The sequence below is a fragment of the Daphnia pulicaria genome, chromosome 10, assembly GCF_021234035.1.
Source record: "Daphnia pulicaria isolate SC F1-1A chromosome 10, SC_F0-13Bv2, whole genome shotgun sequence".
Lineage (NCBI taxonomy): Eukaryota > Metazoa > Arthropoda > Branchiopoda > Diplostraca > Daphniidae > Daphnia > Daphnia pulicaria.
In genome coordinates, this window is record NC_060922.1 from 1,207,080 (window position 1) to 1,220,381 (window position 13,302).

General features: G+C 45.7%; 1 protein-coding gene across 1 annotated transcript; it reads right to left on the minus strand.

Annotated features, from left to right (window-relative positions):
• Nucleotides 1-2,373: 2,373 nt before the first annotated feature.
• LOC124314091 (protein escargot-like) lies at nt 2,374-4,256 on the minus strand. Its single transcript, XM_046779118.1, has 2 exons — nt 3,868-4,256; nt 2,374-3,774 (listed from the first exon to the last, which is right to left on the minus strand). The coding sequence occupies exons 1-2, from the start codon at nt 4,013-4,015 to the stop codon at nt 2,393-2,395; spliced, it is 1,530 nt and encodes a 509-aa protein (XP_046635074.1). The 5' UTR covers nt 4,016-4,256; the 3' UTR covers nt 2,374-2,392.
• Between the last annotated feature and the right edge of the window lie 9,046 nt (nt 4,257-13,302).

A 13,302-nucleotide genomic window follows, 5' to 3' on the forward strand; every position in this document is an offset into this window, starting at 1 on the left:
GTATATATACATAAGCGGCGCAATAGGTCAAACAATAGGAGTTTGGGCGACCGCGAGAGACTTGGGCCTTTAGATAACTTGCGAGATTTTATTTGCAATTTTTATTGATTTATTTATTTGATTTGTCCTTTTTTTTCTTCTTTCTTGGCTCTTTCCAACTTGTCCCGATGTGTCGTCCTTTTTATTTGGTGGAAAGGGGTGGGCAGGAATTGGCGGCCGTCGTAATTCACGCTCGGGCGGCGACGTGGGCGGCCTTATATCCCGTTCGCCGCCACCAAACACAACACACCACCCCCTTTTTCGGCATGCCCTTAAACAGGTGCTGCGGGAATATATATATCTAGACGTGCTATACTTTTGATTTGATTTTCAGACGTTCACCTCGCTGAAGAATCTTTCAACATTCTCTCGTTCGCTATTCGTGCTGTACAGATGAAAAACGTTTGGTTATTCTTTTTATTTCAAGCTCTTAACGTAGGAGCTGTAGGAGTCGACGGAGAAAATAGAATTGCTCGAATTATTTCTTATACACATTTTGGGTTTAGATGATTTGCGTAGGGGAAAACATTCGCCGATTTCCTTTCTCAATTTTTATGGACGTTTTTTTAAAGATCATAATTCTTTTTGACTTGATTTCGCTGTTGTCACGACAAATGTCCAAGTCATCGTTCGTCGCCGGCACGCGCCCAGCCATCGCAAAAAAATAAGTGGCCGGCCATGTCAATAGAAATTAAATTTTTAAATTTCCCGCGAATAAATAAAATAAGACAATAATTCGATGTTGAGATTTTTGTTTGAATTTTGTTTCTTATTTGTCGTTTTTTAAATAACTACGTACATTATACAAAGGCACTGGGCATTCAAGAAATTATTTATAAATCTGTAAAAAGTTTATAGGGAGAGAGGAAAAAGTGGGGACCAATGAGAGAGTGACAAAATATATATCAAAAAGTTGAGTTGCTGAGTTGACGAAACGAGAGCCAAAAAAAGACAAAATATTCTTAATCAGAAAATGAGTAGACACACACACACACACACGGGTATATACTGTATATATAATAATATAGGCGAGGCTTTTTTTGTGTTTTTAAGGTAAAAGGAGTGCTCAACTCCAGCTTGGGTGGGAGAAACCAAAAAATCTTTTATAAAAGAGAAAAAAGGGGAGAAAATAGAAGGAAAGAAAAAAAAGTGTTTGATTTTTTTTCCTTCTCTTTCTTTCTCTCTCGCCTTTTTGACCAGACCAGTGTCCAGGACCACTGAAAAAATATTTGAAAAATACACGGCGATATTATACAGTCGGACATCCCCCCGAAAAAACCTCTCAGACACGCAAACACCCATGAATTAAAAGTTGTAGCTGCTCGTTTCACATGAGAGAGGGGGGTTATACAGTATATCTATAACGTCGATACAAAGATACAAATCGGGGATTTCGAAAAAAGAAAATATGAATTTTCATTTTTTTTTTTTAAACAAGAGAAAACATGGAGAAGGGTACAATCATCAAAGAAAAAACTGGTTCGGGTTCTGTTTTGTTTGTGTGTCCGCATCATCTTCGTGTGAGATGGTGTGGAAAAAAGAAACAAAATGAAAATTAAAAAAAAAAATAGAATCTGAGATATCTATAAAGAGATAGGCAGCAGCAGCAGCATCAGCAGCTGCTAGCAGCTCAGAAAAAAAAAGACAAAAATTTTCTGTGGTACTTTCGGTGGCGAGAGAGAGAGAGAGAATAAAAACGGGGAAGGATGTGAACATGTTGAGCAAAGGCTCGATGACTAGGGCTGGGTTTGTTTCTGTACCAATAATCTCTAAACCCCCGATGATGATGATGATATCCGTGAACAGCTCATCATCAATGTCGCAGACAATTCAGAGAGGTTCCAAAGAATGTTTCACCTTTGCGATAGAAATAATAAAAATAGAGGGACTTTGGGGAGCGACACACAGAAATGAATTCTTCCTCCTCTGACAGAAATTGTCTTTTTCCTTTTTTTTGGCACGGCGAATTCCTTTTGTGGCTTTTCCTTTTGGTCGAGTTTGTCACTTACTCGCACAAAAAAGAAGAAGAAGAAACGTATTTTAGGAGGGTGGACTCGTCAGGTGGATGGCCCTCCAGAAATTTCAGAAAAAAAGAAGAAAATCAAAGAATTTTTCAAGTTGGACACGAAGAAAGAAATGACAAAATCAACCAACTGGAACCAGCAGCCAAGAATGGCTATACGGGAGGGGGGAGACACACACACACACACACACACAATTCTCTCTCTCTCTCTACATGCATCTAAGCTCATCCAACAGGTATTTAGCACGTAAGGTGTTTCTGCCCCGGTTACGAAACAAGTCGAGACCATCGTAACCTTAACCAAACTTTTCCTACTTTTTCTTCGTCTTTTCAAGCGACTTCTCGCTTGGCAACGGCCAGGAGCTGCTGCTGCTGCTGCTGGGCGCCGTTGGGCGACGGCGAGGAGGCGGATGAGCTGCCGCTGGAAGCGTTGCTGGCCCCTCCGCAGCCGCATCCGCCGTCCTCGTGCTTGGAGAGGAGCGACATGCGCGAGAAAGTCTTGCCGCACGACTTGCACGAGTAGCGCTTGACGTCCGAGTGCGTCTGCAGGTGGGCGCGCAAGTTGGAGCGGTCGGCGAAGGAGCGGGAGCAGTGCGGGCAGGAGAAGGGCTTCTCGCCCGTGTGCGTCCGGATGTGGCCCTGCAGGAGCCACGGCCGTGAGAAGGCCTTGCCGCACAGCAGGCACTTGCACGGCAGCGTGTGCGTGCGGATGTGCATCTTGAGGGCGCCCAGCGAGACGTAGACCTTCTCGCAGTGCTTGCAGCTGAAGGATTTCTTGTTGGCCGCCTGCTGGGCCGCGCAGTGCAGCTCCTGGTGCTTGGTCAGGCCGCAGTAGGTCGAGTACGACTTGTGGCAATCGGGGCACTGGTAGCGGGCCGTCGTCGTCGTTCCGGCCGACGTCGAAGACGCTGAAGAGGCCGATGAAGTGGATGAGGCACTGCTTCCGGTTTTCTTGTTACTCCGCACAAGGCCGGCCGGCGGGCTGTGGCGGTGGTGGTGGTGATGGTGGAGGAGCGACTCGGTTCCGCTCTCCTCGCATCCGCTGGATCCGCTGGCCGGTGAGGAAAGATCTTCAATGTCGCTGGTCGACTCTGACAATTTCAAAGCCACGGCGCTGCTGATGGCCACCGATTCCGGCCACTGGACTCGCGGTGAGCTCTGCTGCTGGCTGGCCGACTCGCTGGGAGCGAACGGCGACAGCTGCTCGCTGCTGGGCCGGTGCGGGCTGCTGTTGGAGGCGGCGACGGCCGGGTAGAGCGGACTGATGGCCGCCGTGCTGAACGAGCGGTAGGCGGGAAAGTTGAACGGCAGGTAAGGCGCGTACTGGTGCTGGGTGTGGTGGTGGTGGGGGTGGTAAGGCACGGCCACGTTGATCTGGTTGTTCAAGTGCAGCGGCTCCAAAGGCGTCGACAATTTGGCGGCCAGCGACGGGCTGCTGCTGGCCTGGGAGATGATGTGCGAAACCGAATGTTCCGGCGCGTAGTGGTGGTGGTAGCCCAACGGTGGCGTCCACGATTTGTGCGGCTGGTGGGCCGGCGGTGGCGACAAAGCGGCCGGCGTCATCGAAGATCCCACCGCCGCCGACGCTTCCAATAAAGTGCGGAGTCGCTTCTGATTCTGGCGCTCACGCTCGGCGGCCGCGTAGCGATCCTCCGGTTTCAGGCTCAGATTTTCCGGCTCTTCGCTCATGGCCGACGTCACCAGCGCGGCTTCTGTTAATTTTTAATTAAAAATGCACAACTGTTAGATAGAAATTATTCCAGTCATTTCGGATGGATGGACGGATGGATGGACGATAGTCTTACCTGTGGCAGCGACTGATTCGGCTTCGAGACTCTCCTGCAGGAAATAGGAGAGCGGCCGCTTCTTGAGCGGACAGTGGCTGTAATTTTGATTCTTCTTGACGAGGAAGGAGCGCGGCATGGTGCTGGCCTCTAAACTGCTTCCGCACATGGATCGACTGAGAATGCGACAAGCCGCCAAAATTTCGATTGTTTTTTATCTTCTTCAAACTGGCGTCTAATGTAACGGTCGTCGTGTTACACTTTCGAGAGATGAGATGAATGAACAAACTTTAAAACCAAATCGCGATAAAAATTTGTTTCAAGTTCTTTTTCTTTTCTTTTTAACTGGATTGAGGAGTTAAGAAATAGGAGAGAGGAGAGGAGAGAGAGAGTATCCGGTCGGTGCGAGTGCTCGGCGCTGACTGAATTGTTCACCGCTCCGCCCTGCCCTTCTTGTAGCCGCACTCGATTGAAGCGCCACCGCTGCTACAGGTGCTAGAACTCTCCAGTGGGGGGAGATCTAGAGAGAGAGAGAAAATTGGTGGTGGGGTGGGACCCTCCCTCTCGGAACCCCACCCACCACCACCCTCCGGAACGAAGCACGTGCCCCACCGGCAGCCAATCACAGGACAGAGTTGCGACACATGAAAATAGGCGACCCGACTGTATATAACAGCCAAATGAAATAAGAACGGGGGGTGCACCCAAATACACACACTTGAAGTTGTGCACTGGAAAAATGTTTCCAGCAGGCACCCCCCCCCCCCCACCCCACCCCACCCCTACTACCCCTCCCTTTAGATTTCATTTGCCTGTGTGCCTGTCCAGGTTGGTTGTACTATATATCCAGTCAAAAGGGAAAATCAAATTTCATTGAATGGACAATGAAAAGGAGAGAGAGAGAGACGAGCATCTGCTCATCTTTAGTGCACAGCTCAATGGCTCCGTTTTTATAGCATTTACGTCAAAGGCATTATCGAGGAGCGGCCCAGGAGCAGCAGCCGGGGCAACCCAGGTAACAAATAACAACAAGGAGCAAAGAATAAAGAAAAAAAAAAAACCAACACAACACAGATTGCACATTGCACTTGGTTGGATATTATGTTCCAGGTTGCAGAGGTAATGCGCCGAGATATAAACAGACCAGGTGCAGATTTTCGTCAGCATTGATTGAAATCATTCAAGGCGGACTCATTAACAACTGAGGGGGGAGGTTATAACACACATATTATATGCTTCTTCATCAAATGTCAATTCGAATTAAACCGACGGAAAGTTGAAACATCGGCGGCAGCCGGAAAAAACTTGTGCGTGTCGCTGTCGCTGATGTTTTCCAACGACCTCCGGTTGTTGGCACTGATTGAATGGCATCACACAAACACTGATTGGATATGACGAGTCGAGATTAACACCAAAACCCCCTTTTTTGATTTGCCTGTGCGCCTATTTCTCTCTTCCTTCCGCAGATGTTATTGTCACCGGCCAACTTCCTGTCGCCCAGAAAGAAAAAGAGATCCAATCAGTGACCACCGCATCAATAGATTCCCCCCGCGTTGTGCTCTCTCTAATCCGTTGGTAACCGAAAACCTTTTCCGCCGCGATCCTATAGCAACGGAACCTTGGCATACCTTCCGCCCAGGAGGGGGGTGCGGGGGGTAGAGACAAGGAGGAAGCAAATAAACAAACGTTGAACGATTGGCAGTTTAACTTGTGAGGGAAAAAAATAAATAGCCGGGACTACTATAAGGTATTAGCCCGTTTCAATATCTCATTAAGGTAAAAGTCCTGCAGGGTCTCGGTGGCAAAAGGGGGGGAGCCCAAAAAAAAGTAGGTGTCACACAGGAGGGGAATCGATCCAGTGCTGGCTGGATGGAAAATGAAATAAAATACAAAAATATAGAAGAGAGAGAGAGAGAGCGACGTGTGAGAGAGTAAAGAAAAAGGAGAGAACATGATGGATGGGGCCGGATGGTTTAACTCTTCCGCGCGCTCGGCCACCAAACAACAAGGCCAGCAGCAGCAGCAGCACACACAGCTCATCGTTTCGCTTCTTTTCTGGCCGTCCGAACTCAACTTTCTTCTTCTTTCTAAATATGAGCCTTCAGCCTTACGCATTTATAAAACTGAAAATAAATAAATAAATACTCACAGAGAGTCAGACAGACTGATACCGATTGCTTACTAATGACTTATTCACGTGCCCTGTATGAGCTTCTATATCCGTATATACACTGCACAACATACACCAGCACTGTCAGCTCCTCCTTCTTTTTGCTGCCCCGAATCTCCGGAATCTTTTTCTTTTTTTTAAGAAAGAAAAATTTTTCAACTTTTTTTTCTTTTACTTTTCTGACGGTTCGTTCGGGCCATTCATATGCAAACGGGGTCCCGCCGAGCAGCGCGTCAATATATTTTATTCGATAAATGTCGCATTTTCTTCTGGTACATTAAGAAGGCGACACACAACCACCACACACACACACACACACATAAGTAAAGGAGGGAAGAAAGGAATGAAGGAGAAGAAGATAAGAGAGAGCGCTAGGCTAGCTGATAGAAGCAATGACTTCACGAAGGGATTCCCGCGTGAAACGGGCGCGCGCGCGCGCGCGCCAGCGCCAGCCCCGGCGACTCTCGCCGATCCAACCCGTCGGGTCAAACGGTCGACGGCGTTACATTTGTCACTGGCTCGTATATAAATATATATATATACATACTATAAAGTCTTGAAATTGTTATTTATCCCTTTTGATTCCTTTTATTTTTCTTCTTCTTCTTTTTCCCGTTCACGCGTCCCCCTAGCTGCGCGTTCAATATGACCGAGAGAGAGAGAGCTAGCTAACTCAGTGCCTATATATTTACTGTGATATAGGATATAGCGTTACAAACTTATTATGCAAGAGTCGTGACCTTTATTCATACCCACATTTTTCTCGTTTCTCTTCTTCTTCTTCTTCTTCTTTTTTTCCGCGTGGCGTTAAGGAAAAATATCTCCCACTTCTTATTTTTATTGTATTATTATTATTCGTCTTTTCTTCCAGTTATCTAACGTTGGCCATCTCTCCAGCAGACCGGGAGGAAGCGTGAAAAAATTAACAAACAAAAAAGGAAGAAAAGAAGAGAGAAATGGAAAGAAAAGAAAATAAAAGAGAAGAACTTGAAAGGAATAAACGAGATGATGTGGCTGAAAGAGACGAGAGTGTATTGTGCACTGGCTGCTGGAGCTCTTGTGTGTGTGTGCATTTTGGTTAACCATCAGTCGCACGCTGTTTAAAACATGTTAAGCATCGACCAGAGTCGCTTTCCATTCTGGTTTTTTAAATTTTTATTTCGTCCTGTCGGTTATTTTTTCTTCCGGTTTGATTTGTTCAGAGCTGGGCAAAAGAAAAGAAAAGAAAGAAAGAAGATCGTTTGACACATAACATCCTTGGCCTCTGCCGGGGTCTGATGAGATTTTTATTTGCCCCCGTCTAGCCACATTGTCGTGCATTATTGATAGGCCTATATTCATGCAAAGCGGTTGAGCGCAGACATTGTGAGCTACAACACACTTACCTAGTCTTGCGTCATTCGTACTTTGCGCATCAGCCGGAGGAATATCCGATCAGCATACACTTATTATCCTCTCTCGTCTCGCCAACTAATACGAGTTCCTCTCTGTTTTTGTTTTGTCTGATGTAGGGAACGCGCACCTGGCAACTAACTTTGAGATAATTCCGGGTGGCGGGAATTTCCTTACCTTGACATTTGTCAAACGAGGCGGGGGGGGGGGGGAAGAACTTTCAAGGATTTTCACCCAACATTTCTCGGACACCGACATACATAATATGGAAGAGAAAAGCAGCCATTATTGAATCATGTGATGATTATTATTAGACGACGACGGATGTCTCCTGCCCGATGCCAACTGGATTTGAACCTTTCATCGTGTCTTTGATCCTGCACTGTGGGCTGGTTTCTTAAAATTTATTTTCCCGATAAGAAGTAGAAAAATAGATAAGCCATTCTTACATGTTCTTATTGTAGAAATTCGTCACCTAGCTGCTGCCATTCGAAAGGTGAGGGAGGGGGCCTGGACAAATGACGTTTTAGACACACAAAAACGTCTTTGGGCTTCATTCACGCGGCTTCATCGCTCGCTTCAAGTCAAGATTATCTCTTCGATCTTGACATGGAAGAAGAAGAAGAAAAAATATCATATCCCCCCTTGTTATCATCACAATAATAATTTTTTTTTCCACGTAATCGTTCACCCCAAAAAGTTGACAAAAGATATATATCCATCCGGAGTTGCTCAGGACGGCCAAGGAGGAGAGATGTGTACAACCAAGAATAGAGCGTCTATATAGACGGTGCTGGGGCGGTTGTATTGTCATCGACGGGCAGCTGCAAGACGTCAAGGTATTACCGCTCGCGCCAGCCAGCCAGTTTCAGAGAAAAAAGGGAGTTGAAGAATCTTCTTCTTCTTGTTGTCGATGGGGTGTTACACACACACAAGGTGGCTAAGGGGGGTTGGAAAGAAGGGGAGAAGAAGTAGCCGCGACGCTGAAAGAAAAGTGGCGCGTCGAAGCTGATGATCGGGCCGTCATTGAGCACGGCGCATTTCCACCAGCTGCTCCATCAGCTGGCCCGTCTTGCAAGGAGCGTCAAGGAGGGGACCAAGAAGAAAAATAAGAAAACATGATTACTATGCACTATAACAATCTGCTATAGAGAGTCAGCAGTAGGTACAATATGATTCGCTTCTATTCAAATCGAGTCGGCGCGGGCTAAGGTCGCGTGCCCGACGAATCACCTTTTCATGGCTGGACGGCCCAAACGGAAAGAATAGCCCAGAAAAAAGAGAGAAATGACCGGGTTGAAAGCGGGGCGCCGATTTTTTCTTTTGTACAACTTTGCGGATGAATGGAATGGAATCTCCAGGCCTCTATACATCTTTTTTCTTTCCGACACACACTTTACTTAAACACACATCGTTTGAATTCCTTCAACTATCACGCGGTAGTTTTGAAAGCAGGTGATCGACGTCGGAAATGTCCGGTTGGGATTGATTTATTCACTCTTCTATTTTATGGTGTATCGAATGTCACTGTTACACTATTACAGCCGGCAGTAGCAGAAACCCACAAATATCCGTAACCGATCAGAGTCTATTTTTATTATACCTGTAAGGGAGAGAGTGGTGATGTAACGTGTATAGGGAAATAATACTAAAAAAGAAAATGTCGGTTCTAATAGGCGCCCATATCACCTGGCCGCTTCTTGTGTACATATGCCCAAAAAGATCTATACTGAAAAGCTGATGGGCCAAGGCAGTAGCACCCCGGCAACAACCGGTAACATACGAACTCTCCTCTTTTATTCATCTAATAGTCGCTGTCGAACATCAAATGTAATAATCCCTTTCTGGCTTTCTCATCGGCGCGTATATGTACACGGATGAGCAGGGGAATTGATCGAACATCACCGCAGCGTGCAACTCTTTTCGGTCGGGTCGGGTTCTATTACACACAGCACAGTGTGTGTGTGTGTAGCACCGGCTTATAGAGCGGCAGTTGCTGCTGCTGCTTATTTTTCTTTTGGGAAAATCGGTGAGCTCCTATCCATCATCCGAACGGCTTCATCGACGCCATCGATCATATTTCTCTCTCGTCTCTCCTTTTGTTGTTGTTGTTGTTGTTGTTGTTGGGGGCAATATAGAAATGTGTAGTGGGTTTTTGCCCCCTATGGGAGCGCACTGTCGACGGCGCCCATAATGGAATCAAATCAGCGCCGTTGATTACCACATCATCCTTTTTTTTTCTCTCTCCATCCGTCCGTGATGGGCAAGGAAAATAGTGGAAGGGGAATTCATCCATCAGACTTAAGTGTTTTGGCTGTTGCTGTTGGAATTAAAAAAATAGAAAATAAAAACGGTAGTTTTTTGTTATCCCATTTGAAATGGAGAGAAACATTGAAGATGTAAAGTAAAAAAAAAAACGCATCCGTGTGCATAGGCGGAAGAAAGAGGCACTGTGTATATAATAACAATAATAATATGGCCAAATCAATTGAATGCGCTGGCTTTTGGTGGGGGGGTAATACCGGTGAGTGCTGTGCTGTGATTATTAGAGGGCCGGCCAAATCGACATCGTATCTCGCGGTGCTACGGGGCCTTTCCTTTTTGAAAATTATCAAACGTTAGTTGCTTTTTATTTTGATTATACCAGAAAAAGGAAAAATCCACATAGAAGCGCGCACGGTTATTAGTTTGGTGGGCGTGTCCTTTTCAAGTAAAGTTCCCCCAACCAGACAAAAAAATAATAATATTTGAGAGAGATGATGAAACCGTCCGATAACGGCGTCAACAAAAAATAAATATTCCGATTGTAGCCTACTTTGTGTACCTGAATGTTGTTTATTTGTTGTTTGGCCAAAAAAAAAAGGACCGTCGCAGAATATTATATATACTGGCCATATGTACTCTACCCCCTCCCCCCAAAAAAAAGAGCGCGTGCTGCACCTTTGGAATAAAAGTCTATAACCCGGATTTGTTTTTTTTAAATCTTTTTCCTGTGTGTGTATGTGTGTGTTGGCCTTTTTGCTTTTTTTTTTTCGTGCAGCTGCTCTCTGATGATAGCGAGTCCGGCCAGCACGTCCCGCGAGCACCTTGAGTTCCTCTTTGGCACCTTACACACACACACATAGAGCTCTATAGGCCATTTGCACTATCCATTTATATCCACCAGCGACCGGAGCTCAGCTTTTTCTCTAGTGAATAATCCACAACACGGTGCACACACACACACACACAGAGGGTCCCCCCCCTCCTTTTTTTGGCCCCATACACAGACGTATCAATACATATGAATCGAACGTATCAACAGGCCGTTTGTGTGTGTCTATATCCTTATGGATGGGCAACAGGAGGTGTGTGTGTCTATACGAGCGACACATGCAGCAGGAGAAGAAAATGCATAGAGAGAGAGAGAGAGTAGAGATTGTAACAGCCGACCATGGCTGCGCTGTGCTCTGCGCTGTTGGGGCTTAAGCTTTTGACCTATTGTCCGGTTTGGGGCTGAATAGGGCCCCCCCGCCGACCTTTGGGTTTCCATGTTGTTGCTTCATATCTCTCTCTTTTTCTCTCTCCCGATGAGCTTTTGTTGTCCATTCGAGTTTCTATATCCTCTGCATCCAACCTTTTATATATTTCTTTTTGGCGCTCGGTGATTTGATTTCTCTCTCGTATACGACGGACCCACGCACCTGGCGCTAGATCTCTCTCTCTCTTGTATACAAACCCCCACCACCCTCCAAAGCCTATGTATACCCCCACCCCAATATCCCTATCTCGGTTAAAATAAACCTGATTGTAATCGATGGCAGAGCGTCTTCGTCGTCGTCGTGAACCGGAGCGGACAAAAAGTGACGGCTGCTCCTGTCCGTCTCATCACCCGCCAATTTCAAACGTTGCAATTTTTCGACAATTTAGTTGCCGTCGCCTGCTTGCGGGATCTATATATGTTAATGAGCTCCAGATATTAGGCAAATGTCTAAACGGCCGATATCATTTCGTAATATCCGCAGCGCGGAACTTCACGGGAGAGAAGCGGACGCAGTGCGACTGGATATGGAAACGAGCGCGGCTCAGTCAAACATCTGCGCCTTATTCATCGCTTCAACAATGGCGACGAGAGTTATAAGGGGAGGGAGAGAAGCGGTCCCCCGGTCTATTCTCCGACTGTCTATATAGACACACATAGATTCCAACTTTTTCCCTGAATGGAACGGATTGCCAGTGTACAGCCGTAAGAGTAAATACGAGTGCTGCTGCTGCTGTGTACTACTATCATAGCAACAGCCGGCCCTTCCGAGTTAAGGCAAAACTTTTATGTGATATGCACAGATTCCGACGTACACACAGCAGCAGCAGTCACACTCTTTTGCTATGATTTTATGGGTAAAAAAGGACCTTAAGGTTATGGTGTGGCGCCGCACGAGCGATTGTCAGATTTATATACATGTAATTTCCCTTTTTATTCTTTCCTCCTGTAACGTCCGCACCACCTGCCCACCCTCTGCCGTGGCCAGACTCTCCACCACCGATGAGTGTGTGTACTGTGCACACACACAACCGCCGCCCGAAAATATACACAGTCAATAGACTTGTGATCCCCGTTATATACCAGTTGGATCCAATATCCTGCCAAATTGATTTTCAGACGCAAACATTTCAGATTCAATCGCACAGTCAACGTCGTCACCAAACGCCGTTCTCGGAATTTCGAGATGAATTCCAAAATCTCTGCTGATCAAAGGCTCAAATACAATCAAATATCCGTTAAAGGAGGAGTCGTCGGCTATTTTGCATAAACCACTCAAACCTGGGGATACAACATTTTTTTCTCTTTCTCAATTTTGTTTTCGCCAAAGGGGAAAAAAAAAATTGTTTTTTGTGATGTGACCGCGGCAGAAAATGAGATGGTTGGGTCCGTAACTTGATCCATTTCTTATTGTGTACCGAATAATTAACGAGATAGACGGGCCGAGTACGGACCGTTTTTTTTTGTTTTTTTTTTTTTGTTTTTCTTTTGTTCCCGAGAGGCAAGTCGACACCGGATCTCTCCTGAAAAAAATAAGTTAGAACGTAACTTGGAAAAAGAGGGGGGGGGGGGAACAGCTCCTGCTCGCGTTCGTTCATCATTTTTGTTTCCCTCTTTATGTCGCCATTGAATCAGCTGCGTTTGCTTAGCGCTATTGCTGTTGGACTCTGCGAACCAAATAGAAGAAAACATTTGTCATGTAAACGGCCTGTGCACACGCACGTTTACTCATCACCAGCTACAACACACAGGGAACGGCTAAAAGTCGAAATTGGCTTGGGCTAATATAAAACAATTGATTCCGGAATCCTATTATTATTCAAGGTTTTTTTTCTAAATAATTAAATGTCAGGATTAGATTTTATTTGCAGGGGGTTGGTAATAAGATAAATATACAGTAGTGGACCACATATAGGACTTATTTTTCTATATCCTTGATAGTTTTTTTTTTCCCCCACGCCCACGGTCACTCGAATGTTTTGAATAGAATTATGGACATCACAGAAGCAGAAGCCGACAAGTTTCCCTCCAGTTTCTTTCTTTTTCTTCCCCCCGCTATCAATTGATATCCGATTCCCAGAAGATTCAGACATGAGTATTTTTTTTTCCCATGGAAAATGGGGAAAAAATTATCGATAAATCCAGCGCGGAGGGGGATGCAATCATAACAGGAGATGGGCTGCGCCAACAATCCACTAGCCAGACTTGCACATGCACACACACGTACACATATATAGTATGTATAGTATACGGACGCAATCAAAAGACTCGGCCAATACAGGTGTTCATTTCTACGATTTCCTACTGTATAGTGCGCGCTCAAAGAACCATCATTTATTATATGATCAATTCAATGAAATCTAGCTAGCTCTCT